The sequence below is a fragment of the Mustela lutreola genome, chromosome 7, assembly GCF_030435805.1.
Source record: "Mustela lutreola isolate mMusLut2 chromosome 7, mMusLut2.pri, whole genome shotgun sequence".
Taxonomy (NCBI): domain Eukaryota; kingdom Metazoa; phylum Chordata; class Mammalia; order Carnivora; family Mustelidae; genus Mustela; species Mustela lutreola.
Window position 1 is genome coordinate 132,638,742 of NC_081296.1, and position 27,248 is coordinate 132,665,989.

General features: G+C 38.7%; 1 protein-coding gene and 1 pseudogene across 2 annotated transcripts in view; one reads left to right on the forward strand and one right to left on the reverse strand.

Moving 5' to 3' along the window:
- TSHR (thyroid stimulating hormone receptor) overlaps positions 1 to 27,248 on the reverse strand; it is a 165,621-nt gene that overhangs the window by 51,388 nt on the left and 86,985 nt on the right. For both annotated transcript variants that reach the window (XM_059182626.1, XM_059182625.1), the window contains exons 3-4: positions 22,286 to 22,357; positions 16,666 to 16,740 (exon numbers count right to left, since the gene is read on the reverse strand). In XM_059182626.1, coding sequence (XP_059038609.1) covers positions 16,666 to 16,740; positions 22,286 to 22,357 — 147 coding nt within the window. The remainder of the gene's footprint in view (positions 1 to 16,665; positions 16,741 to 22,285; positions 22,358 to 27,248) is intronic.
- LOC131836805 (zinc finger CCCH domain-containing protein 11A-like) lies at positions 4,164 to 6,687 on the forward strand (annotated as a pseudogene).

The following is a 27,248-nucleotide window of genomic DNA, read 5'->3' on the forward strand; positions in this document are numbered from 1 at the left end:
GCAGAGTCTGCTTAAGTTTCTCTCTCCCTCTGCCCCTACCCCCTGCTCTCTGTCTCAGATAAATAAATAAATCTTAAAAAAACAAAAAACAAACAAACAAAAAAACCTCAACTAGGCCCTCTCCATCTCCATGTGATAATTCCCATAAATTATGATGGCTTGTGCAAGGGTCTTGGCAGTGGAGAGGAAGGGGGTACATTTTTTGCATATTAGGATAGTAGAATCAACATGACATGGTGAAGGATTAGAAAGAGGTGATAAGCAGGGTGCCTGGGTGGCTCAGTGGGTTAAGCCTCTGCCTTTGGCGCAGGTCATGATCCCAGAATCCTGGGATCAAGCCCCGCATCAGGCTCTCTGCTCGGCAGGGAACCTGCTTCCTCCTCTTTCTCTGCCTGCCTCTCTGCCTATGTGTGATCTCTTGTATGTCAAATAAATGAAAAAAAAAATCTTAAGAAAAATAGTAGGAAAAAAAAAAAAGAAAGAGGTGAGAAGGAAAGAAGACACAGGGATACCCCTCAGGTATCTGGAATTTGCAGTAAGATAAATGGATGTGCCATGTACTGGCTCAGCAAATAATGGAGGAGTGGTAGATCAGAGGGAGAGGCTGATTTCAGTTTGGGGCATTTAAGTAGTGAGATACATGTGAGACATCTCGGAAGAGACATCAAGGAGACCAGCAGGTAAATGGCTCAGTGCTAAAAAGAGGGACCTAGACTATGTGTGTAAACTTGAGAAGAGTCAGTTAAGGTCACATGGAGAGAATCATAGAGGAAGAAGAGAAGAAGATACAAGCCTGGGTCATATGGAACCCCAATGTTTAAAAGTAAGGAATGAGAAAGACCAGCCAAGGAATCAGAGAGGCCAAGGGAGAGGGTCTAGGTAAGTTTAGAATGATCCACTATTTTGAATCCTGTGGATAGCTGTAAGATGCAATGACCAGTTTTAGCACTGTGTTAAACATAACTATTTATTGACAGAGTAGATAGCTATTTATCTTTGGAATGCCAGCCCTAGGTCACCAACAATTTTAGCGCATATTTTCTACCTTTGTAATTCCTATCGGCACAATCTAAGCAAGAACTGGGAGCCCAACTCACAGGAAAAATATAGTGCGTTAGCAGGAGAAGGTTGAAAAAGCAGTGAAGGGATGGGTAGAAGTGGGAATGATGAGCCACGAGTCCTTCCATAGCCCTAATTCAGCCAATTGACCAAATCACATCACCAAAAAAAGGCACAGGGAGAGAGGGAGGGCTGCTGAGGAAGGACATCCATGCAACCGAATGACATTATGCTCTTTAACTGCTAATGTTCTCCCTGAGCGTTTTCAGTAAGTGCTAGCAATATGCGATGACCTTGGCCATCAGCACACCTTAGTTCAGTACCTCTGCTTGCAGCAGAACCAACCTGGTGAGGGACTGACTGCTTCACAAATAAGACAGCTTTAGTTCTCTGCGGGGAGTGCTAGAGAAGCACTCCCCGCAGAGTGCATCTCACAGGAGATGAATTAGATGAGACAGATCATTCTATACTGACATTTGGTTTCATGCTTTCTATCTCAATTCTTTAAGGGAAGGAGGCGGATTTTTCAGCTTTCTTTCTGTCATGCGAATAGCATGATGCTTTGTTTATAGTCATTGCTTAATAAATGATTACAAAATAAAGGTATTAAGCATTTGTGTGGCAGGAGTCCAAAAGTCTTTACTTACCCTTTGTGCCAACTGAAACCATTTGCAGATAATAATGTAGGATATCTATTAGGCAAATCTGCAGAATGCAAGATGTATTATTCTCTTATTTTCTAAGATATTAGACTGACTACCTCATACATCAGAGAAATAGCCTTTTAAAAATCCACTTGCCGAATTATCCTCTTTTTAATTTTTGTATTTAGTAGTTTCTTTGCTCTATAAAATTAACTCTTTTGCTCATAGGGAGAAAATTGATATTCCTAAGAGAAATGTTAACGCCTACAATCTTAATGAGGAAAAGGCCATAATTATAACAAAGCAGTTGCTTTTAAGAGCTGTAGGGTGTATATAGAGCTTCATTACAAATTGGTTTCTTTGATTTTTTTTTTTTTTGAGAAAGGGGCAGAAAATCAAATGAATAAATGAAGACTATATTTGGAGTCTGAAGATTTTGTTTTGAATTTAAACTGTTGTCCTTACTGACCTAGATTCTCAGTTCTCTTGAATATTGCACTTTCCACTTTCTTTAGTTTCAATTTACTGTTCCTTTGTAAATTTCTGTGAAAGATATGTAAATAATTTATTTCTAGCCTTCATTTCCAACCCATTCTTTTTAAAGCTATACATTTTCTTCTGAGTGTAACTTTAACTGCATGTTATAGGTTTTGATTTGTCATATTTTTATTGTCATTTAGCTGAAATTATTTTCTAGTGCCTATTGTGATTTCTTCTTTGATTCATGCTTGTTTACAAGTGCATTGTTTACTGATCAGAGAACTTGATTTGAATTTTTTGCAAGCTACTGAGACTTGCTTTCATGGCCCTACATATGGTCAATTTTGATAAACGTTCTGTGTGTCCTTGAAGAGAATACATACTCTGCAATTGCCGGATACAATATTTTATACAAGTCAATGAGGTTGAGTTTGCAAATTATGTTGTTCAAGCCTTATTAATTTCTTATTAGTATTTTTATTTTTCTTGTATGGATGTTCTATCTGATAAAGCTCTATTGAAACAAATCCCCACTATGATGGTGGTTATCTATTTTATTTTTTCAGTTCTGTCAGTTTCTGCTTTACATGGTTTGAATCTCTGCTCCTACAGATATTCAAATTTAGAATCATTATATCTCTCTGTAGTAATCCTTTTTATCATAATAAAATTTCCATTTTTATATATAGTGATACTTCAGGGTTAATGTACAGTGGGGAATTTATATCTATTTTCTCTTGGTTATTGTTTGCATGTTAATATTTTTATCCTAATACTTTTAGTCTTTCTATATCCTTGTGTTAAATGTATGTCCCTTGTAAGAAACATATAGTTGAATTTTTTTTATTAACCTACCTGACAATCTTTGTATTGTAATTGGAATATTAAGTCCTTTTACATTTAATGCAATTAATATAAATACTGATTATTTGGTATTAAATCTAGTATTTGTTTTAGAAGTTCTTTATTTTAATTTCTTGCCCTTTTTGTACTATTTAATTTTTTTTCGATTTTGTTTACTTGAGAGAGAGAGAGAGAAAAAGAGAGAGAGAGAGAACAAGCAGGAGGAGCAACAGTGAGAAAGCAGACTCCCCACTGAGTGCGGAGCCCTGTGTGGGACTCCAGGCAGGGCTCAATCCCAGGGCCCTGAGATCATGACTTGAACCCAAGTCAGATGCTTAACCAAATGAGCCACCTGGATGTCTCTTGTATTAATTTATTTTTGTGATGATAATCCTCACTACAGTTAGCTTGTTAGTTATATGTTCTTTTACAATTATTTTAGTTGTTGCCCTATGGATTAAAACATATAATCATTATGGTGTTGCTGCTCTGAGGAACACAGGTGGCAGTGGCTAAGAAAGAAGGAAGATGGGGCAGCAAGCCAGAATGGGGGACAATGTTGGAGGTTTGGATTGATGAAACCCTCATGAGGAACACCCTCTAAACTCCCATGGTAAGTGTGGATTCTTATAGGGAAGGCCCATGTTGTTGACATCTTGTAGGCTTTGGTTCTGGATCTTGAGAAGGAAGCTGTGGAATTAGTGATAGTGATGCTTTTTAGGATTGGGGGATACTCCCTACCCAAAAATTTGCTGGAAAATTGACTTGTATTAGGAATGAGCAAAAGGCCTAATAGGTTGGAATTCAGGGAAGACACAGAGATTCCTACTGAGAGCAACCAACTAATGATTGCATTTTAAAGAGATTTCTGTGATTGAGTTGTCTTTTGGAAGACTAAACCCATTTCAAGAGGATTTAGAGCTGGTCCTCACCTTGAGAAAGCAGTGGTTTGTTTACGAGAAGCCACTTCTGATTTAAGGATCTACCCAGTCTGCCTAATCAAGGAGAAGACTGCTATTTTTTTTTTTTCTGTTCTACATGTACCAAAGGTGACAGCTGTCCCTCCCATCACTGTGAATTTGCACTAGGAAATGAAACTGCACATCATGGCAAGAAGGGAGCTGTTTTCAATAGGTGTGCAGTGTTCAGCAAATGGAGATTGACAAAAAAATGTGAGATTCCTTGTTACTGGGAAAATCAGCCAAAGGGATGTCAGAAACTAACTGCACTTTCCATCCACAAAGGAGGGCATTATATTGATGGCCTTTTCCTGCCTCCAAGCAAAACTGTTGACCACTGTGTCTGAGTCACCAGAGGGAAAGTGAAGGCTAACCAGCTCACAGTTCAACAGAATAAATTGTCTGTCCAGTCTAATTCTTCCCTTCAGCTGCAAAGTATTATGAGAATAGAAAGTTCGAAAATGTTCCTAGCCCCACCCATCTACCAGTTATAATCAATGCTGCAGGTGATGATGGAGATGTTGATGGTCAGTTGTCTGAAAAAGGTGATGAAACCAAGACATCCATCCTGTAACTGCCTCCCAAAGTTCATAATGGATTATGGACAGCCTCTGCCCAGAAACCCGGGGTCAATTTGAAGCAAGGGGAATGTTTGAATTTTGGAATAAAAACTCTTGAATTAAATCAAAGAAAATGAAGGAAAAAATCCAAGAAGCAAGGTGAAATTTCTTCTGGAGTTTCCAGTCTTTTACACCAACCTCAGCCCATTCCAGGTCCTGAAGAGGAGAATGTCTGGACTGTAGTGAGAACAGTAACTTTTTCCAGCAAACAAGGGGACTTGTTTGACTGAGTCTCACCAAGAGACGGGTAAAACAAAAATTTTCAGTAGGTGGTGAGGGCAATCCTTCATTAAAGCACAGCCTTGCACAGAGGTTAAGGAAAACAGTGGAAGCTACTACTAACTCTGGCAAACCACCAAAGAAAGTTCATGTTTCCAAGTCTCAAGGAGCGTTTAGGCAAGTCAGCTGGTCTAAACATGGAGGGGAGTCAGCAGAGAGTGTCACTAAAGTTGGTGAGATCCATGTGAAGACATTAGAAGAAATTCTTTAAAAAAGCTAATTAGAAACATGTAAAATTGCAAGTTAAACTCAAGACAAAAGGAATTCCAAAAGTTGATGATTCTACTTTAGGAACAAGAAGCATCTCCACTCTCTGATTTGAAACTTTCTCTGAGATCCTGGCTGAAATGAAACATCAGCAGCAGGAAGCAGAGAGACAAAAAAGCAAAAAGGATGTGACTAAAGACTGATAGTGAAATTAAAAACAAACAAACAAACAAACAAACAGGAACCAAACAGTGGTTTCGCCACCTATAGTTACCAGCAAAGAACAATCAGAGGAGCCTGCAGGTAGAACATAGTCTATGCAGGTAGTGCACATCAAGATGCTGGAGAAAATTAAATAGGGGAAGGCACTGCAGGTACAGCAGAGCTCTGAGAGCAGGACTAGCTCACAGCCTCAGCTTGAGGCCACCCCCCTCCCCAGGCATAAGGTAGCTTCTCTGAATCAAAAAACAAACAACAGGGGGCGCCTGGGTGGCTCAGTGGGTTAAGCCGCTGCCTTCGGCTCAGGTCATGATCTCAGGGTCCTGGAATCGAGTCCCGCATCGGGCTCTCTGCTCAGCAGGGAGCCTGCTTCCTCCTCTCTCTGCCTGTCTCTCTGCCTACTTGTGATCTCTCTCTGTCAAATAAATAAATAAAATCTTAAAAACAAACAAACAAACAAACAAAAACAGGTATAAAAGAAGACAAACTTTAAGAAGGAAGTGAAGATGCTTCTCAGAACAGTGTTTCTAGAACAGAGGCTGAAGAGACCTCAGTAGAGACCACAGGAGTTGGCGTCACTAAAACTCAAGTCAAGAGAAATGAGACCATGAGACGGAAGCACATGCCAAAATAGCTGGAGAGGGGAACCTCACAGAAGGAAAAATCAGTGTTGACACACTTTTGGGGAGATGGAGACTCTTGGAATACTCAGACAACAGAAAAGCCAGTGCTCACTCCTGTGCCGGGCCTCACACAGCACCTGGCAAAGTGGCTTCCCACAAAGCCATTCCAAAAGGCAGAGGTAGAAACCTGAGGCACTGGGAACACATTACTGAATGTGAGATGTGCAGCACAGACCTTGGAAAAAAGGGGTAAAGCTAAACCCAAAGTCAATGTGAAGCCATTTGTGGTTAAAGTTGTCTCACCCCCTAAACAGCCCCCAAACATAAGGCAGTGGAGGTCCACCCTGCTGTGACTGCAGCTGTGAAGCCGCTCAGCTCCAGGCATCCTACAGGAAAGTTCCACTAAAAAAGCAGCTGTAGTGGTTATCCCACTCCTTTCTGAGGACAAGTCAGTCACTATGCCTGAGATGGAAAAATCTAGAGTGATTGTGCTGCCTCCAGCCCAGTCCCCTTCAGATTCCTCCCTTCTGGAAGTTTCTGGCCCTTCATCCCAGATGGCCATGAAAACCCTCTGACTCACCTTCACCTCAACAGGAAAGTGTCCCCTTTCTATGTAGGATGATTTTGAGAAACTAATGGGAAATTTCAGGAGGGAAATTGGAAGCTGAGATCGACTTGGATCCTGGAAAAGATGAAGATGAACTTCTGCTTGAGCTATCAGAAATGGTTGATAGCTGAAGGTGGTAGAACCTTTAAAAAATTGGGGTGCCTGGGTGGCTCAGTGGGTTAAACCTCTTCCTTTGGCTCAGGTCATGGTCTCAAGGTTCTGGGATCGAGTCCCACATCGGGCTCTCTGCTCAGCAAGGCATCTGCTTCCCCCGTGCTCTCTCTCTCTGCCTACCTCTCTGCCTACTTGTGATCTCTGTCTGTCAAATAAATAAATAAAATCCTTAGAAAATTAAAAAAAACCCATAAAACAAAACAAAACAAAACAAAAACCTGGACTTCGTTTCATCTATTACAACATTTATCCAAGATGATAATTTCTTCAGTCTGGAATTTGTCCCAAGTCAGAAGTATACCTCTGAATTGCCTTTATGTGTCCTGAATTCCTTGGGGTCAGATTTTTAAAGTCCCTTGATAAACAATTTGTCCATTTGATGCCATGGTTTAACATCCATGAGAAAATTGTTCTTACACCTCTCCACAGAAAAACTGAGAGGGAGATCCAAGTTGAAGGCTGCAAGAAAACTTTGTGACTCCTTGAGGTATTTTGCCAGTTTGGGCTTTTCCCCCTGCTTTGCTATAATATTTCTTTTATGTATTGTCTTAATGTACTTATTAATGTAACCTGAGTTTGAAAAGGATGAAAACCATCTGTTGCCGCTAAGGAGCAAATTTCACACTATCACTAAATGAAAGATCCACTCCATCTGTATTAAGTTGTATGTCTTTTAAAGGTATTTCAAGATTCAACTAAGGTTTAGAGAATGTTGAGCAGCTCTGGAAGCTTGTAATCTGGACACAACTTTTTCAACCTGATTTCCATGCTTCTGCTGCTCTGTAAGCCTCTGAAGAGCAATAGCTAATTTACTATTATTGTAATTTTTTAAGGCTTTAAATTGCCCTCAGGGGTCTTCTGAAATGAATTTTCTATTTCTGGGATTCCCTGGCTTCTTAATAAGAGATGGTGACATAATGATTAGAGGAATTTTTTTTAGTACTTGGCTCCCACTGGCACTGAATTATTACAGGGATAAAAATTGGTTAGCTTTTTATTTCTAACTCTCCCAGCAAACTCCTCTTGCCCAGTATTTATTTGATGCCCTTTAACTGCCAGTGGGGGGTGGGGGAATGATCTCTTCAAGCTGCCAATATTCATCTCTGGACTCTAGCAATACACTGAATTGTACTGTAGCAGGGGTGATTGAGATGCTCTGGGGGTGTATTATATACTTTCCAGTTTTCTTCATTTCTGAGTTGAATTTTCTTTTCTTGATGTCAGTCTCCTTCATATCAGCTCAAGGTTTAGACTTGTGAAGGAAAAAGGATGATGGGGATAAGACTATTGAAAGGAGACATATAGTACATAATCAGAAGGAAAGAAGGACTTTCCGTTCTGGATATTTTGCTGTCAGGTGGCCAATTTTGTTTCTCATAGGGAAATCTGATCCACCTGTCATGTTGGCTCTCAAGGAACTGCTGTTATAAGTGGCTCATCAAGAAATGAACTTCAGGGGTCCCTGGGTGGCTCAGTGGGTTAAAGCCTCTGTCTTCAGCTCAGATTATGATCCCGGGATCCTGGGATCGAGCCCCGCATCGCGCTCTCTGCTCAGCGGGGAGCCTGCTTCCCTGCCTGCTTCCCTGCCTGCTTCTCTCTGCCTGCCTCTCTGCCTGCCTCTCTGCCTGCTTGTGATCTCTGTCAAATAAATAAAATCTTAAAAAAAAAAAAAGAATTGAACTTCATGTAGCCTTTTTGGGAATATTGAAAAGGAAGAAAGCCACAAGACTGCCCATTCAGTCTTGGAAAAATATGGATTATTCTGCACAAGCAAAAATAACTTGAAACTTGTGTATAGACACCTTTTTACCAATCCATCTTCAGCTGACTGAAAGTTGTGCAATAGCCCTTCTCCAAAGCAGGAGTGGAAGGTTCTGGTTTCAGCACAGATTTACTACCAGATAGACTTCACACATATATTCAGAGCCGTCTATCCTAAAGCAACAGAACATAAATTTTTCCTTGAGGGCATATGGAACATTCTCCAGAATAGATCACATCCTGGATCACAAATCAGGTCTCAACCCGTATCAAAAGACTGAAATCATTCCCTGCATATTTTTGGATCATAATGCTTTGAAACTTGAACTCAATCACAAGAGGAGATTTGGAAAGAACTCAAATACATGGAGGTTAAAGAGCAACCTCCTAAGAATGAATGGGTCAACCAGGAAACTAAAGAAGAATTTTAAAAATTCATGGAAATAAATGAAAATGAAAACATAACTGTTCAGAATCTTGGGGATGCAGCAAAGGCGGTCCTAAGAGGGAAGTACATTGCAATACAAGACTTTCTCAAGAAACAAGGAAGGTCTAAAATATACCACGTAACCTTACACCTAAAGAAGTTGGAGAAAGAACAGCAAGTAAGGCCTAAATCCAGCAGGAGAAGATAATTAATAAAGTATAGAGCAGAGATCAATGAAATAGAAGTCAAAACAACAGTAGAACTGGTCAACGAAACTAGAAGCTTGTTCTTTGGAAGAATTAATAAGGTTGATAAACCCCTGGCCAGACTTATCAAAAAGAAAAGAGAAAGATCCCAAATTAATAAAATCATGAATGAAAGAGGAGAGATCACAACCAATACCAAAGAAATACAATTATAAGAACATATTATGAGCAACTGTATGCCAACAAATTAGGCAATCTGGAAGAAATGGGTGCATTCCTAGAGATGTATAAGCCACCAAAACTGAAACAGGAAGAAATTGAAAATCTGCACAGACCCATAACCAGCAAGGAAACTGAAGCAGTAATCAAAAATCCCTCAACAAACAAGAGTCTGGGGCCGGATGGCTTCCCAGAGGAATTCTATCAAACATTTAAAGAAGAATTAATACCTATTCTTCTGAAGTGGTTTCAGAAAATAGAAATAGAAGGAAAACTTCCCAACTCAAGCATTACCTTGATTCTAAAACCAGACCTAGACCCCACCAAAAAGGAGAATTATAGACCAATATCCCTGTTGAACGTGGATGCCAATATTCTCATAAAGATACTAGCCAACAGGATCCAACAGTGCATTAAAAGGAGTATTCACCATGACCAAGTGGGATTTATTCCTGGGCTGCAAGCATGGTTCAACATCTGCAAATCAATCAATGTGATATACTACATTAATAAAAGAAAGGACACTCAATAGATGCAGAAAAAGTCTTTGACAAAGTACAGCATCCTTTCTTGATCGAAACTCTTCAAAGTGTAGGGACAGAGAGTACATACCTCAATATCATCAAAGCCATCTATGAAAAGCCCACAGCGAATATCATTCTCAATGGCGAAGAACAGAGAGCTTTTCCCCTAGGGTCAGGAACATGGCAGGGATGTCCACTATCACCACTGTTATTCAACATAGTACTAGAAGTCCTAGCCTTGGCAATCAGACAACAAAAAGAAATAAAAGGGGAGCACCTGGGTGGTTCAGTGGGTTAAGCCTCTGCTTTCAGCTCAGGTCATGATCTCAGGGTCCTGGGATTGAGACCCATGTTGGGAATCTCCACTCAGCAGGGAGCCTGCTCCCCTCTACCTCTGCCTGACTCTCTGCCTATTTGTGATCTCTGTCTGTCAAATAAATAAATAAAAATCTTAAAAAAAAAAAGAAATAAAAGGCATCTGAATTGGCAAAGAAGAAGTCAAACTCTCACTTTTTGCAGTTGATATGATATTTTATGTGGAAAACACAAAAGGCTCCACTCCAAAATTCCTAGAACTCATACAAGAATTCAGAAGTGTCAGGATATAACATCAATGCACAGAAATCAATTGCATTTCTATACACCAAGCAAGACAAAAGAAAGAGAAATTAAGGAGTTGATCCCATTTACAATTTCACCCCAAACCATAAGATACATAGGAATAAACCTAACGAAAGAGACAAGGAATCTGTACTCAAAGAACTGTAAAGTACTCATGAAAGAAATTGAGGAAGCCACCAAGAAATGGAAAAACGTTCCATGCTCATGGATTGGAAGAACAAATATTGTGAAAATGTCTATGCTACCTAAAGCAGTCTACATGTTTAATGCAATCCCTATCAAAATACCATCAATTTTTTTCAAAGAAATGGAACACATAATCCTAAAATTTATATGGAACCAAAAAAAAGGCCTGAATAGCCAGAGGAATGTTGAAAAAGAAAACCAAAACTGGTGGCATCGTAATTCCAGACTTCAAGTTCTATTACAAAGCTATCATTATCAAGACAGTACGGTACTGGCACAAAAACAAACACATAGATCAATGGAACTGAATAGAGAGCCCAGAAATAGACCTCAAACATTGCGGTCTACTAATCTTTGCCAAAGCAGGAAAGAATGTCCAATGGAAAAAAGACAGTCTCTTCAACAAATGATGTTGGAAAAATTGGACAGCCATATGCAGAAGAATGAAACTGGACCATTTCTTTATACCATACGTAAAAATAGACTCAAAATGGACAAAAGGCCTTAATGTGAGACAGGAATCCATCAAAATCATAGAAGATAACATAGGTAGCAACCTCTATGACCTTGGACATAGGAACTTCTTGTTAGATATGTCTTCAAAGGCAAGAGAATCAAAGGCAAAATGAACTATTGGGACTTCATCAAGATAAAAAGCTTCTGCACAGCAAAGGAAATAGTCAACAAAACCGAAAGACAACTGACAGAATAGGAGAAGATATTTGCAAATGACATATCAGATAAAGGGCTAGTATCCAAAATTGATAACTTATCAAACTCAACACCCAAAGAACAAATAATCCAATCAAGAAATGAGCTGAAGACATGAACAGGCTTTTCTACAAAGAAGACATCCAAATAACCAACAGACACATGTTCAATATGTCTGGGCATCAGAGAAAGACAAATCAAAACCACAATGAGATACCACCTCACACCAGTCAGAATGGTTAAAATTAAGAAGTCAGGATACAACAAATGCAGAGAAAGGGGAACCTGCTTACACTGCTGGTTGGAATGCAAGCTGGTGCAGACACTCTGAAAAACAGTATGGAGGTTCCTCAAAAAGTTGAAAATAGAGCTATGACCCAGCAATTGCACTACTAGGGATTTATCCTAAAAATACAGATGTAGTAGTCTGAAGGGACAACTTCACCCCACTATTTATAGCAGCAGTGTCCATACTAGCCAAACTATGGGAATAACCCAGATGTCCATTGACAGATGAGTGGATAAAGAAGATGTACACACAAATACACACACACACACACACACACACACACACTGGAATACTACTGAGTCATCAAAAAATGAAATCTTGCCATTTGGAATGGTGTGGATGCAACTCGAAGATATTATGCTAAGCAAAATAAACCAATCAGAGAAAGATAATTATGTGATTTCATTCATATGTGGAATTTAAGAAACAAAACAGGATCATAGAGAAACATAGGGGAAAATAAGCAAGATGAAATCAGAGAGGGAGACAAACCATAAGAGACTCTTAATCATAGGACACAAACTGAGAGTTGCTAGGTTGGGGGATGGGGTAAATGGGTGATGGACATTGGGGAGGATGCATGATATAATGAGCACTGGGTATTATATGGTACTGATGAATCAAAGAACTCTACCTCGGAAACTAGTAACACATTATGCTTAATTAATTAAATTTAAATAAAAAAATAAATACTAAAAGAAAATAAAACACATATTCATTACTTATAAAAGTCTAATAGAATTTAGTACTGGTAGCATTTCTCAGACAACTCAAGGACTTTAGGACACTTTAACACCATTTATAACTCTCCCATCCATTGTTTATTTGCTATTGTGTATTTTAATTTTGTGGATATAGGTAGTCCTTGCTTTGCGTGGTCCCAATATGCATAATGTTAAATTACCATTATTTAATTGAATTTAAATAATAGCTGGTCCCAAAAGCAGGATTCAGGTTGTGGCTACCATTATATATTAACTGTGAATAATGAATAATTGCACAAAGTACAAGCTTTGCTGCTAGCTCTTCAATGTGTGCATCACTATGTAAGTAACAAATGCATATGGTGATAGGTGACTAATTACACCACTTCTTTTAAAGTCATTAGTGATTGGTCCCTGAGCACCTGCTATTCAGTCCACAAACAGTTTTACTGTTTGTGCAGTGGTATTGCCCCCTTGTCTTCTAGTGATAAACGCATATGACACTTTATAAAAGCGAATAACTGGAAGAGGGAAATGTCCAGCAGAGATGAAGGAACAGCAAAGAAACAAAATGTGATAATGCTGGAAATGACATTTGAATCATATGTAAATGGAGTCATAGGAGAACTAGCTGACCATGTGAATGTGATACTGCCACCATTTGAGAGACTCTAGATATTCCAAAAAAGGAATTAGTGAAGGCAAATTATTGACATCAATGAGAAAAGTGATTGCAGACAGAAGGATGAAGATGTCCCAAAAGAAATGATGCCAATAAAAAAACATGCATTAAAGGAGCTCTTAGAAATATTTTATGACATTGAAAGAACAGAGAATTAAATCATGGAAGCTGTTTCAGATCTAGAAAGAAGTATGACAATTTGCCAAAACATTGATGTGATGCTCTTGCAAGTTACATAGCAAAGAGAAAAAAGGCAAGCACTGTTTAAATTACTCTTGATAAGTTTTTTTTTTTTTTTACAAAGAAATAAAATATTTTAGGTCTAAATCCTTTTTAACATTTAAAATTACAGTGTGCTAAATATCAGTTTACAGTTTTTCCTTTCCCTATATGTTTATAATCAATAGTAAAGGAAGTTTTACTGTTTTCATAAAAATTTTAAAAGTCACAAAAAATCACAATTTTTCTCTGATTATAATGAAACTTTCCATAGTTTCAGCATGCAGTTTCATGATCCTATACTATCTTGCAGTGCAAGGATTGCCGAGATTTTAAACCCAGTAAGATATTTTTTATTTTGTTTTGTGCAGCCAAGGTTCATTTATATTTACCTTTTCATTTACTTTTGTTTTTCATTTCCTTCTGTATTTCTGTACTACCATTTGGCATTGTTTCCCTTTAAGATTGTTAAATGAAAAATCAGCTATCAATTTTAGTGCCAGTTCTTTGAAACTCTGTGGGTCTTTCCCTACTTTGGCTGGTTTTAATAATTTTCATTTTGTCTTTTTTTTTTTTTAAGATTAATTTATTTTAGAGAGAGTGCATAGGTGAGAGGAGGGGCAGAAGGAAAGAGGGGAAGCAAAATTCCCATTGAGTGGGGAGCCCAATGTGGGGCTTGATCTCAGGACCCTGAAATCATAACCCAAACCTAAAGCAAGAGTTGGACCCTCACCCCTGCGTGAGCCATGCAGATACCACTTGTCTTTAGTTTTTAATACCTTTACCACTATGTACCTTGATATGGTTCTTTGTATTTTTTTCTGTTGGGGTTTGCAGTACTTCTTATATCTGCAAATTGATTCCCCTATGAGTTTTAGAAATTTCTCTTCAAATATTGCTTCTCTCATCCTTTCTCCTTTCTTTTTTTGGGACCCAATGTTAGGTATGCTAGATTTTTTACTGTGCCATATATTTTAAAGATTTATTTATTTATCTGGAGTGGGGAGACAGAGAGAGAGAATGCATGCATGCAAGCCTGGGGGTGAGGAGAGAGACAGAGGGAGAGAATCTCAAGCATGCTCCCTGCTAAATGTGGAGCCCAATGCAGGGCTTGATCTCATGCTCATGAGATCATTACCTGGGCTGAAACTAAGAGACATTCAACTGACCGAGCTACTCGGGCACCCCTACAGTGCCACATATTTTTAAATTTTCTTTTTTTTCCTTCATGCTGTAGGCTGAATATATTCTTCTGCCTTATCTTCCAGATTCTTAATTCTCTTTTGAGCTGTGTCTAATCTGTTGTTAAGCTCATGTGTTTAGATTTTCAGTTATTGAATTTTTAAATTCTTGTTTCTGTTTGATCCTTTTAATAATTTTTAATTCTATTTTGAAATTCTCTATCTTTAAAAGTTTCAATATATTCTTACAGTTATTTTAAAGTCTGACAACTCCGATTCTCAAATATTCCCATATTTGAATCTTCTGTGGGCATTTTCTCTTGTTTGTTTTCTTCTCTTGATTTTTTTCCATATATTCTTGTTTTGTTTTGTTTTTATGCCTGGTTATTTTTTATGGATTCAAAGCTAGGCCGTAACCTTCATGAGGAGTGCTCTGTTTCCCATTATTCCATACTTCTGGGATGAAGCTTTTCAGGGATCCCAGCCAAAATCTTGGGGTGTTTGTTTACTAAAGAGTCATCCTCCTTTATAAGCTCTGAACTCCAGTTTTTGGTTTGCTAGCCCTATGAGATTGCTTGAACTTCTATTCAACCTCAACATCTCAGTTGTTGCTTATAAGTCACAGAATTCCTCAAGAGGAAAACAATCAAATGTTGTTTTAGGGATTTGCTTCTCTCCCTTTTAGTCCCCTTGAAAGCCCTTGAAAAAAATATATATATATATTTCTACCCATCTTGTCTAGTTGCTTTCAGAGTAATGATTGGCTTGATTTAAGCTTGCCTCCAATAGCTAGAAGTAACATTCTGAACCTCATGTTCTTGAAAGCTGTGTAACAATTTTTGAATAAGATATTTATGGAATACAAATTCTGCTCTTACCTCCTAATAACTGTGTGACTAAGGAAAACACATTTATCCTCTATGAATTTATGTATTTCTTATATAAATAATAGAAAAAAAATAATTTCTACTTGATAGGGTTGTTTTTTGAGACTCAAATGAGGGGGTTACATACAGAAAACAAAATGGCATAATGTCTAGAACATAGTAAGTTCCTTTTTAAAGATTTATTTATTCAAAGATAGAATAGGTAGAGAGGCAGAGGGAGAGAATCTTTAAAGCAGACATCCCACTGAGTGCAGACCCTGATGTGAGGCTCAATCTCATGACCTATGAGATCATGACCTGAGCCAAAACTAAGAGTAGTAAACCTAACTGACTGAAACACTCAGGCACCCCAGAACATAGAATTTATAGATAATAGGTATTTTTGTTTCTTCAAGAAAATTGTTCATATTTCATAGAACTTCATAAAGTTAAATGGCTGCCTAGAAGACTGTGATCATGTACAACTTTTAATTGATTGTAATGTAGTAAAGAAATAGACTAATTACTTACAAAGTGCATTGCCTGGTTTTAATGTGCTAGGCACAGGCTTACATGCATTATATCCTATAAAGTTACCTTTTTATTTTGCAAATAAAATACCCTTATTTTACAAATAAGGAATGTGAGACTAGGAAGATTACATGATTGTGCAAGGTCAGATGGTGGTGGGCAGAGAAGCCAGTGTTCAAACACAATTCTAACAACGCCAAAGCCAGAATTCCTAATTCTACTCCTGTTCTAATCCCATGAAGTTACATTTCTCTTTCCTAATTGAGAAAAAATGTTAGATTGCAGAATCTTGCACAGGACTGGAATCAAGTCAGTAGTCAGTAAATATTTATTGACTCATTGACGTCTACACCAATGAAATCTGTGACATAATAGTAATAAAAGGAAATGACAATTTAAGAAGAGAACTTCTAGTTTTGTCTCCATTTTTCTTTCTTTCTTTCTTTTTTTTTTTTAAAGATTTTATTTATTTGACAGATAGAACATAAGCAGGCAGAGCCGCAGGCAGAGGGAGAGGGAGAAGCAGCTCTCCACAGAGCAGGGAGCCCAAGGCGAGGCTCAATCCCAGAACCCTGGGATCATGACCTGAGCCAAAGGCAGATGTTCGACTGAGCCACCCAGGTGTCCCTTGTGTTTACCTTACAACCATGGAAGTGGAATTTTAGATGGATCAACAAACTGTGAGAACCAGTTAAGGATTTAATCATAAACAGAAGTTTTGACCCATGGTAAAAAACTAAACTGTTAAAACCATCTAGAGCCCCAGAATTATCAATCAAGATTGGCTATCATGGAGTCTGTGCTGCATTTTTCACTGTACTTACATATGAGTCATTTTACTCAAATTGTAGAAGGAATGTGATTCCAGCCGCTGCAGAGTTGCATCTATTGACAAGTAGCTGAATGTCACAAAAATAGAAAGCAAAGTAGAAAGTTAGTAGGGTTGTGAATGCCTTACATATCCCAAACATATTAATCTTGATAAAACTCCTTTGTCAGGGGCTTCCCAGATCAGGCAACATGACTTCTCTCTACTTATATTAAAATTAGTTTTACTTTTTTCAGATCCTGTGGTACCTGGAAACTTCTCACTTCTTTAGGTCCTATTCATCTTAAGGTTTCATTCAACTCATACTTCTTCAGAAGCTTTTCCTGAATTTCCGGATTAGGTCAAATGTCCCTTAAGTATATCTCATTGCACCAAGAGCTTCTCCTTTCACTAACTACTGCAGTGCAACTTTCTTATTGTTTGGATAATATATGATTTTTATTGTCTGATTAGGCTATGCATTCTCTGAAATAGAAAACTCTGTCTGTTTTGGGTGGCCTTTGAATTTTGAGCACATTTCATAGTGCGTGGCATGTAGTAGACTCTCAATAAATATATGTTAAGGAAATGGATGAATGAGTCGATGAGTTACTCAAAATAGCAAAAATGAAAGACATTAAAAAAGAACATAGGAATTAAACAAGAAGCATTTTTAATGGAGTATGTGATAGCATGTGATTAGAAATAGTTTCAAAGTTGAGAAATCAATAATTCTCTAGTGAAACATTCCATAGGGTGGTGACTGTATATCTACTCAAGACTTCTCTTCTTTATTTTGATGAAGTAGAAAATTCAAGATCTGTCCTGAACTTTGTAAGCAACAGATAACTCAAATAGAAGTTTTTAAGTATTAAAAAGAGAAAAGAGAAACTTCTAAGTACAACTTGTCAAGAATACATACGAATATTATTTCAAATAGTCTCTACAAATTCTATTCTTGTAATGAGAGGGACAAATGCAGCCAAGTTCAACGACTGCTTTTTACTGACAGGCATCTCTAGGATATTTGGGAAAATTAAGAATTAATAGAGAGTGTCCCCTTTTAGTCACAGCAGAGATTCTCAACCCTGGTCAGAAAGTTGAACTAACCAGGAGGCTGTTGAAATTTACATATGTCCAAGACATGATGCAGGATAGTTAAGTCAGAGTTTATGAGGGATGATGTCTAAATATTTTTATTTTTAAAAAGCTTCCTATATGATTCTAATGTGCAGATGGGGTTGAGGACCAGCCATCTATAGTTTAAATTAAGTCTCTCAGTAAAATATTTTCATTAATACAATGTTTATGAGAGGAGTTCTGACTGTTGCCATGGTCATTGTGAATATTCTAATGGTCCCGTACTTTCTGTTTTTATCTATTCTCTAAACAATTTTTCTTTATCAGGTCTCCCAAGCCATTGCCACTTGTGGAAAACATTACATAAATTATTTTGATCCAGATATATCTTTAACAAAGAGGAAACAATGGAAGACATTGAAAAGATTAATTTATTGTGTAGGGATTGCAGAGATTTATAATGGATGAAGCTGAGCCACCTGAAAGACAAGATTAATTTTGAAGGCTGCAAACTTGTTTACTTAACTTTAGGTCATATCTTTTGCTCTAAATTTTCTCCTGAATTTCTTAGTTTAGAAGTGTGAAGCTTTCTCAAGGGGTTACTGGGATGGTCATTCTGCCCATGTCATAACAACTGAAGTTCCAGTTCTGCACCTGAATGCAACATCCTTAAAGGGCTCTTACAGCTCAGTTGTGAAGACAACATGTAGGAACCATTTTTTTTTTAAAGATTTTTTTTATTTATTTGACAGAGAGAGATCACAAGTAGGCAGAGAGGCAGGCAGAGAAAGAGGAGGGAAAGCAGGCTCCCTGCTGAGCAGAGAGCCCGATGTAGGACTCAATCCCAGGACCCTGAGATCATGACCTGAGCCAAAGGCAGAGGCTTTAACCCACTGAGCCACCCAGGCGCCCCATGTAGGAACCACTTATTCAGTGGGATGAAAGAAGTGATTCCCTGCTTGCTTATCCCATTTTTAAAAGCAGGAAAAATCAGATTCCATCTCTTCCTCATATATCTTCTTAGCCTATAAATCTGTCATAATGTGATCATGAGGGTGACCTATCATTTATCATCCAAACTAGGAAATTTTTATGAGTTATACAGGCTGCTATTAATAATTATACCTGGATCATAGGTGGAAATTTGTCCTGTCCCAGGCAAACCTATCGAGGATCAACCAAATGATTTCTCTCCTGCCCCCTAGACATACCAGATCTTTAACGATTACTTACGTATCTGTGTGTGCTTCCATTCAACAAATACCTGTTGAATATTTACTCTGTCAGTAAATGGGCATTGGCAAAACAGATCTGTTCCCTAGCCTCATGGAAATCACAGTAGTGGGTGATATAGGTAGGTAAATGGGATTAACATGTAGAGTGGTAAGTGCACTGATGTGTTCAGGGAGCATTTAACTGGATTGGAGAATCCAGCATAGGCTCCATGGAGAAAGTCTCAACCGGGTCTTCAAATCTGCCTGGGTGTCATGTGTATCTCAACCACCCCTCCTCTTTTATTGCCCACCACTTTTATTTCAGTACTCAAATTTCCAACTCTTCACCCTATTAGCAGATTATCTTTTATTAATTTAGAGAAAAGACTGAAACCTTGAGATGAGAATTCCTTGAATTCCCCACCAATAAGCCTATTAATTTACCTGCACCTGCTTCATCTTTTACTACTACCTTCTTGTGACAGCATAAAAAAAGTGACAGTCTTCCTGTAGCAAGTAAATCCCTCTGTTTGGGTCCCATCCCTTCTTGCTTTCTCAGGGACCTCATGCTCTTAAAGTTCTTTGTTCTTTACTCTCCTTAGCCTTGCTCTCGCTACTGATGCCCTTCCCTGGTCTCAGTTACATCTGCCTGTTTATGACTCTCAAATCTCAAAAAACAAAACAAAAAAGAATAAAAAAAAAAAACCACAACAAAAAAGCCCTACTTGAATCTTTCCCAGAGCATCCCTCATAACAGCACCTCTGGATGTCTTTACTCTGCTTTTTCTTTTTATCATATCCATTATTCCCTTCTAAGCTAGTATACATTTATTATGGTTTTGGTTTATTGTGTATTTCCTTCTATTCAAATGTAAACTCCACACGGGCATCAATCTTTGTTTCCTGATGTATCTTCATCTTTTACAACAGTCAATGGCACATACTAGGGGCTGAATAAATATTTACCAAAAGAATGAATGAAAAATTATGTCTCTGTCTTGGTGTCTGCTGGACATAGCTTGCTTGATGCCTCAAAGGCACCTCAAATACTATATGCCACAAACTGAACTCCTAACTTGCTCCCTGACCCTCCATAACAAATCTACAGAAAAACTGTCTAGTGGAGTGAAGATGCTCATCAACTACACAGATGTCCTAGTCAGACACTTGGATGAAATTCTTCTCCATCTCCCTCCACCTCCAAGTCAATCAACTTTCCGGTTTGTTGGTTCTCTCTTATTTGTTACTCACACATGGCCACTTTATTTCCTCTGAACCATCACCTCTCAGTTCATGATCTCCTCTTCCCAGGGACACTGCATCAACCTCCTCACTAGCTTCCTGTCTCCAGCTACTCCATTTGACTCCCATTTCACAGCACAAGGAATTGTTTCTAAAACACTTGATCTGTCACTTCCCTGCTTATAACCACTTAGTGGCTTGGCCCTTAGGGAAGATTTCAACTGCTTTATATGGTTCACAAGACCCTGCACTTGCTCATTCCCTGGTTTCATTTTTCTCTACTGCCCTTCTCCCAGCTTAAGCTCTAGCCTCAACAAATTTATTTTAATTTAACTGACAACCCAGCTTTTTCCTTCTGCTTGGAACTATCTTTCCACCTCCCTACCCATCCCGCCACGTAGATAAAGCAGATCACAAGTTAGGTGTCATTTCCTCCAGGAAGGCTTCCCTGACTACACTCTCCATCCAGGTAATATGCTTCTTGTATGAGTTCTGTAACACTCTGTGATTGACCCTATCATAACACTGTCACTCTCTTAGGAAGGAAAGTGGAAGCTCCATGAGTATTATTAGCTGTTTTGTGTGAAGCATCTAGCAAAGTCCCAGACACAAACTACGGCTCAATAAATATTTGTTGAATGAATGAATCAAGTAATGGTCAAGCTATTGGGACATCCAAGTAGAGACACCAAATGGGTAATTATATAGGAATTGGGGGGAAAAGGAGAGCTAAAGGGGAATACAGTGTTTAGCTTACAGGTCATCAAATGGTCATGCCATTAAAGGGAGGAGAAGGATCAATTTAGCAGGAAGATGATGGGTTTATTTTGGATTTGCTGTTTGAAGTGACTCTGGAACATCAAGATGACGATACTTGGAAGGAAGCTTCTAAAGAAGGCCTGACCTGTAGGAACAAGTCAGGGCTGGAGATACTCATTTGGGAATTAGTTGTATTATGTAATAGTGAAGCTAAAGGAGTGGTTCATTCAAGGAGTGTTCATTCAAGGAGAAGAGGGTATAAAGGAACTTGGACAAAATAAAGGATGAATTAATCTTTAAAGAATTGAATGAAATGAAAAAGGGAGCTAGGAAAGGAGACTGAGGAAGAGGAGCTAAGGTAAGATGTTAAAAAGAGGGATGAGAGCAATATCCAGGAAACCAAAGGAGATAAGAATTTGAAAAAGGAAAGGCTGGTCAGGAAAATCAAAGACTGCAGAGATTGGGAGCTGGGATGATTTCTCGGCCACAGCACTGCTGACAACTGGGACTAGAAAATCCTTTGTTGTGGAAGGATATTCTGAGCCCTGGAGAGTGGTTAGCAGATCCTTCACCTCTACCCAGGAGATGCCAGTAGCCCCCTCCTCTAGTAACAACTAAAAATGTCAAATTCTACTGAAATGACACAATAGACAATAAATGGTCATGAAATGAATGAATTTAGCTCAAATCACACAGGTCGCTCCTGGTTGTACTGTCACTTAAAGTGCCTGAATTATCATCATTGTTTGGCAGAATCCATTAAACAAAATAAGGCCCTTATTCATTTCATATATAGTTATACTCTTGTCAACTCAATATGGAAATCCTTTTTATCCTTGCTCTTGAGTATATAGCAATTAAATTTTCTAAGGTTTAGAATTATTATTATTATTATTATTTTTTTAAACAAGAGAAGTCTGAAATCATTACCTACATTTCTGACAAAAGGTAAACATTTTCCTACTGGTAAAATGTGAACTAAGAATTGGTAAATAAGAGAGATGGACTAGAGTTCGATATATAAATCTGTTTATGGGGGAGATTCCTGGCTAAGGTTTTGCCACATCTCAAGACACATTAAAATACATTGAGAATTATTAAATTTTCAAGACCAAATTAATTTAAATTTGCATTAGGTTTAATAAATCAGTTAGGAAGTTAGGATTAGAGATGTCACAAAATCAAACAAACATCTTGCACATAAAATTTTTACATACACTGGAGATGTAGATATTGACTTATACAAGTACAATATATATCAAGTATTTGTCTTTATAGAACACATTTAAAAAATAACATGGCACAGTTGGAAACTTTTATTTATATTAAAAAATGACTTACATCCTGGAAATATTGGGCAGATTTGAAAATGCATGACTGGGAATGGTTTTCAGATGAGTCTCTGTAAACTTCCTAAGAAAATAACAGTTACACAATTAGAGTTTTAATCATTGGACTTTTATAATAAGTCACCTTAATTATGAACCATACATTATTAGAAGCATGCTGGTCCTTATGATACATATTCCATCATACATAATCAACAAGATTAATACTCAAGGAAAAACAAACATACAGTTTTCCCCCAACAAAACAAGAATTGAGAATGAGATTCAAATGCAGAATATAAAACTTCAAACATGATCTTTGAATTTGCAATAAACTCATATGTCTTGTTTAACATCATATTCACATTATTAACTGGTGAGCAATATAGCATATTCATAAGATTATTAGGACTACTGAATTCATATCATGCACATGTCAATGGAAATGTCTTAGAATGCTACTAGAACACATATGAAGAATATGAAGAACATATTAAAAGCATTAAATGCATGTGATATATCTTAAAGATTAAAAATAGTGGTATGGTTACAATCTTTTTTCCCAACCAAAGTTCTCTTAAATCATTACCTTGATCTTATGCTTCACTTGATACTGTTTGGAAATAACTGACTGACAAGGAGCTAATTCTCTTGTGACATCTTTATTGCATAATCAACTTAAAGGTTGTGGCTTTTCTTCCAGTTGACTTTTTTGGATACTTTTCAGAAGGCTGAGATTATTTTCCTTATAGGTAATAAGACATTTTCATGAATTTAAAGATGTTTGTCCACCAAGGTATTCCCCCTTATTTTTAAGATTTTATTTATTTATCAGAGAAAGAGAGAGAGAGCATGTGCTCAAGCAGGGGGAGCAGCAGGCAGAAGAAGCTGGCTCCCTGCTGAGCAGGGAGCCCAATGCAGGACTCCATCCTAGGACCATGGGATCATGACCTGAACTGAAGGCAGACACTTAACCAACTGAGCCACCCAGGCATCCTGAAGTGTTCTATTTTTTACTTCTTTTTGTGGATATTGTGACTGCTTGATAGAATCCTATAGGAAAGAAGGTGTCCTAACTCACTTTGCAAAAAGAGAATACCTCACCACACTTACCATCTTTTCCCTGGGTCTGTTTTGCCATATAAATATGGGCAATCATATATCATCTATTTACTACCTTATTTAAAGGCACTAGACTAAAAACTGTTTCCTCTAGGCTGCAGGGTTTTTGGCCCCCCCCCCCCTCAACTATCTATTTCCTTGATTTCTGAATTCTTTGAACTACTAATTTTTGCAGTCACTGAAATGCATTTGGAGCTTCTGGTTTCTGGTTCTGGAAGCCTGGAAGTCCCCTCTCCCTCTTAACAATAAGTGAAAAGCTGAACAGACTGAACAGACTGAAAACCGAACAACTCTTCTTGGCGAATGGAAGATGCAGGGAAAACTGCTGTTCTCAAGACAGCCAGGCAAATGACGGGAGTCCCAGACTCCCAGGGCAGAGACCGATGTGTGGCAACCACAGGGAGAACCAGTGTCAGGGTAGGAAACCTATACTGGATTGATGAATTGCTGGAGGCGTAGTGTTGATAAATTTCCAGGGGACACAGTCATAGGGAACCTCCACAGTTTTGTAAGATTTACCTCCAGGAGCTCAAACAATTCTAATGGTAAGCATTAGGAAAAAAAAAAAAAAATCCTCTTGTGTTTCTGGCAAAGGGAAAGGGATCATTTAGAAATATACCAGAACACACAGTGCTTACCCAGGCCTGCCCTCAGGGGACACTATTAACCAGAGCCTAACTGACCTGGGTAGGGACAATATCCAACTCCAATTCACTCTAGCAGTTCTGTGCTATTTAAGGGGAAATAAACAAACAAACTGAGAAACACTGATAAAGTTCAGAGTCTGGAGCACAGGCTCACTAAAAGACTGAGACCTAATTACTAGACTATAGAACACTTCCCCACCCTAACACCTCACCATCACATTACTAATGGTAATATTTATAGCAGTTCCTTTTACCCGGTACAGCATGTTTGTCTAACCAGAAATATAAATGCAGGAAGAACGAGCAAGATGGCGGAGGAATGGGAGACCTAAATTTCATCTGCTCCTAGGAATTCAGCTAGATAGTGATTACACCATTCTGAAGAACTACAAAGTCAGCAGGAGATCAAAGAAAAGAATAGCAACAATTCTATGAACAGAAAAGCGACTGCTTTCTGGAAGGTAGGACATGTGGAGAAGTGAATCTGAGGCAATATATGGGAAGACAGACTACGGTGGGGTGGGGAAGGAAGCCTCTGTCAGCCGGTTCTTGGCAAGCGACAGAACCGTGGAGCACAAAATCAGAACTATTACAAGTCTGTTCTGGTGAGGGACATTGCTTCAGTGGCTAAGTGGTGGGTGGAATCCTCCCTGGGACAGTGGTCTCAAGACTCCCAGGGTCACAGAAAGACTGGGGGTGCCCAAATGTGGCAGAGCTCCCAGATATCAGAGTGGGGAGGCTGGCTGCAGAGATGGAGCTGGGGGGGTGCCTCTCAACTTGGGGTTACCATAAACCATGAGCTGTGGCACAATTGGGACATTACTCTTTTTTTTTTTTTTTTTAAAGATTATTTATTTATTTATTTATTTATTTATTTGACAGAGAGAAATCACAAGTAGACTGAGAGGCAGGCAGAGAGAGAGAGAGAGAGGGAAGCAGGCTCCCTGCTGAGCAGAGAGCCCCATGCGGGACTCGATTCCAGGACCCTGAGATCATGCCTGAGCCGAAGGCAGCGGCTTAATCCACTGAGCCACGCAGGCGCCCCGGCACACTACTCTTTGAGCAGAGACCCCACAAGTGGCAGGTCCAGGGAGACCCCCCTACTTCCTCCACTGGGAGGAGCAGTGCACGAGTGCTCTGCAGGAATGTGCTGGGTTTGGAAACTTCAAACGGTCTGTGTACCAGAGATAGAAATGCTGGGTTACCAGCTGGGTGAGCTCGGAGTGTGGGGAGAGACCAGGAAGACAGGCATGATGACTGCTTTTCTCTGAGGGCTCACTGAAGAGGGGGGCCCTGAGGTCTCGGCTCCTCTAAGGCTGGAGATTGGGAGGCCACCATCTTCATTCCCATCCTCCAAAGCTGTATAGAAAGCATTCATGGAACAAAAGCTACCTAGAGCACACCCAAGCAGATTACTTAGCCTGTCCACTGGCAAGAGCAGTGCAATTCCACCTCAGGCAAAGACATTTGAGAATCACTACAACAGACCCCTATGCCAGAAGACCAGCAAGAACATACAGCCAAGATCAAGTTTACCAATCAATGAGAACTACAAAACTCCAGCGCTAGTGTAATACAGCACATAGAATTCATGGGTTTTCCTCAGTGATTTTTTAGTCTCTCAAAGATAAATTTTTAAAATTTTCTTTTTCTATTTTTTTTGGAAATTTTCCTCTTTCTTATTTAACCAACATCTTATGTATACCTTTTTAAAAATCTTTTTTTAATTTTCATTTTTCCATTTTTCATTTTTACAGTCATATTCTTCCTAGTCAACTTCTTCCTAGAAACATCACCAAAGGCAAGGGAAGCCAGGGCAAGAATGAACTGTTGGGACTTCATCAAGATAAAAACCTTTTGGGGCACCTGGGTGGCTCAGTGGGTTAAGCCGCTGCCTTTGGCTCAGGTCATGATCTCAGGGTCCTGGGATCGAGCCCTGCATTGGGCTCTCTGCTCAGCAGGGAGCCTGCTTCCCTCTCTCTCTCTGCCTGCCTCTCCATCAACTTGTGATCTCTTTCTGTCAAATAAATACATAAAATCCTTAAAAAAAAAGATAAAAACCTTTTGCATAGCAAAGAAAATAGTCAACAAAACCAAAAGACAACCTACAAAATGGGAGAAGATATTTGCAAATGACATATCAGATAGAGGGCTAGTATCCAAAATCTATGAAGAATTTCTCAAACTCAACACCCAAAGAACAAATAATTCAATCAAGAAATGGGCAGAACACATCCAAATGGCCAACAGACACATGAAAAAGTGCTCACCATCACTCAGCATCAGGGAAAGACAAATCAAAACCACAATGAGATATCATATCACACCAGCAAGAATGGCTAAAATTAACAAGGAAACAATAGTTGATGAGGATGTGGAGAAAGGGGAAGCCTCCTACACTGTTGGTGGGAATGCAAGCTGGTGCAGCCACTCTGGAAATCAGTATGGAAGTTCCTCAAGAAGTTGAAAATAGAGCTACCCAACAACCCGGCAGTAACATTGCTGGGTATTTACCCTAAAGATACAAATGTAGTGATCTGAAGGGGCACATGCACCTGATTGTTTATAGTAGCAATGTCCACAATAGCCAAACTATGGAAAGAGCCTGGATGACCATTGACAGATGAATGGATAAAGATGTGATACACAACACACACATAGACACACACACACACACACACACACACACACACACACACACAGGAATACTATACATCCATCAAAAGGGAAATCTTGCCATTTGCAACAATATGAATGGAACTAGAGGGTATTATGCTAAGTGAAATAAGCCAATCAGGGAAAGACAATTATCATATGATCTCACTGATATGAGGAATTTGAAAAACAAGACAGAATCATAGGGGAAAGGAGGGAAAAATGAAACAAAATGAAACCAGAGAGGGAGACAAGCCATAAGAGGCTCTTAATATCAGGAAATAAATTGAGGGTTGCTGGAGGTGAAGGGGGTGGGAAGGATGGGTGGCTGGGTAATGGAGATTGGGAAGACTGTGAGTTATAGTGAGTGTTGTCATTTGTGTAAGACTAATGAATCACAGACCTGTACCCCTGAAACAAAGAATACATTATATGCTAATTTTAAAAATTATCAACAACAAGGAATTTGGGGAGAAATAGGAAAGGGTTAAAAATAATAATAATAATAAAAAGAAATATATCTGCAATTAGCCTAATCAGTGCATCAGCAAG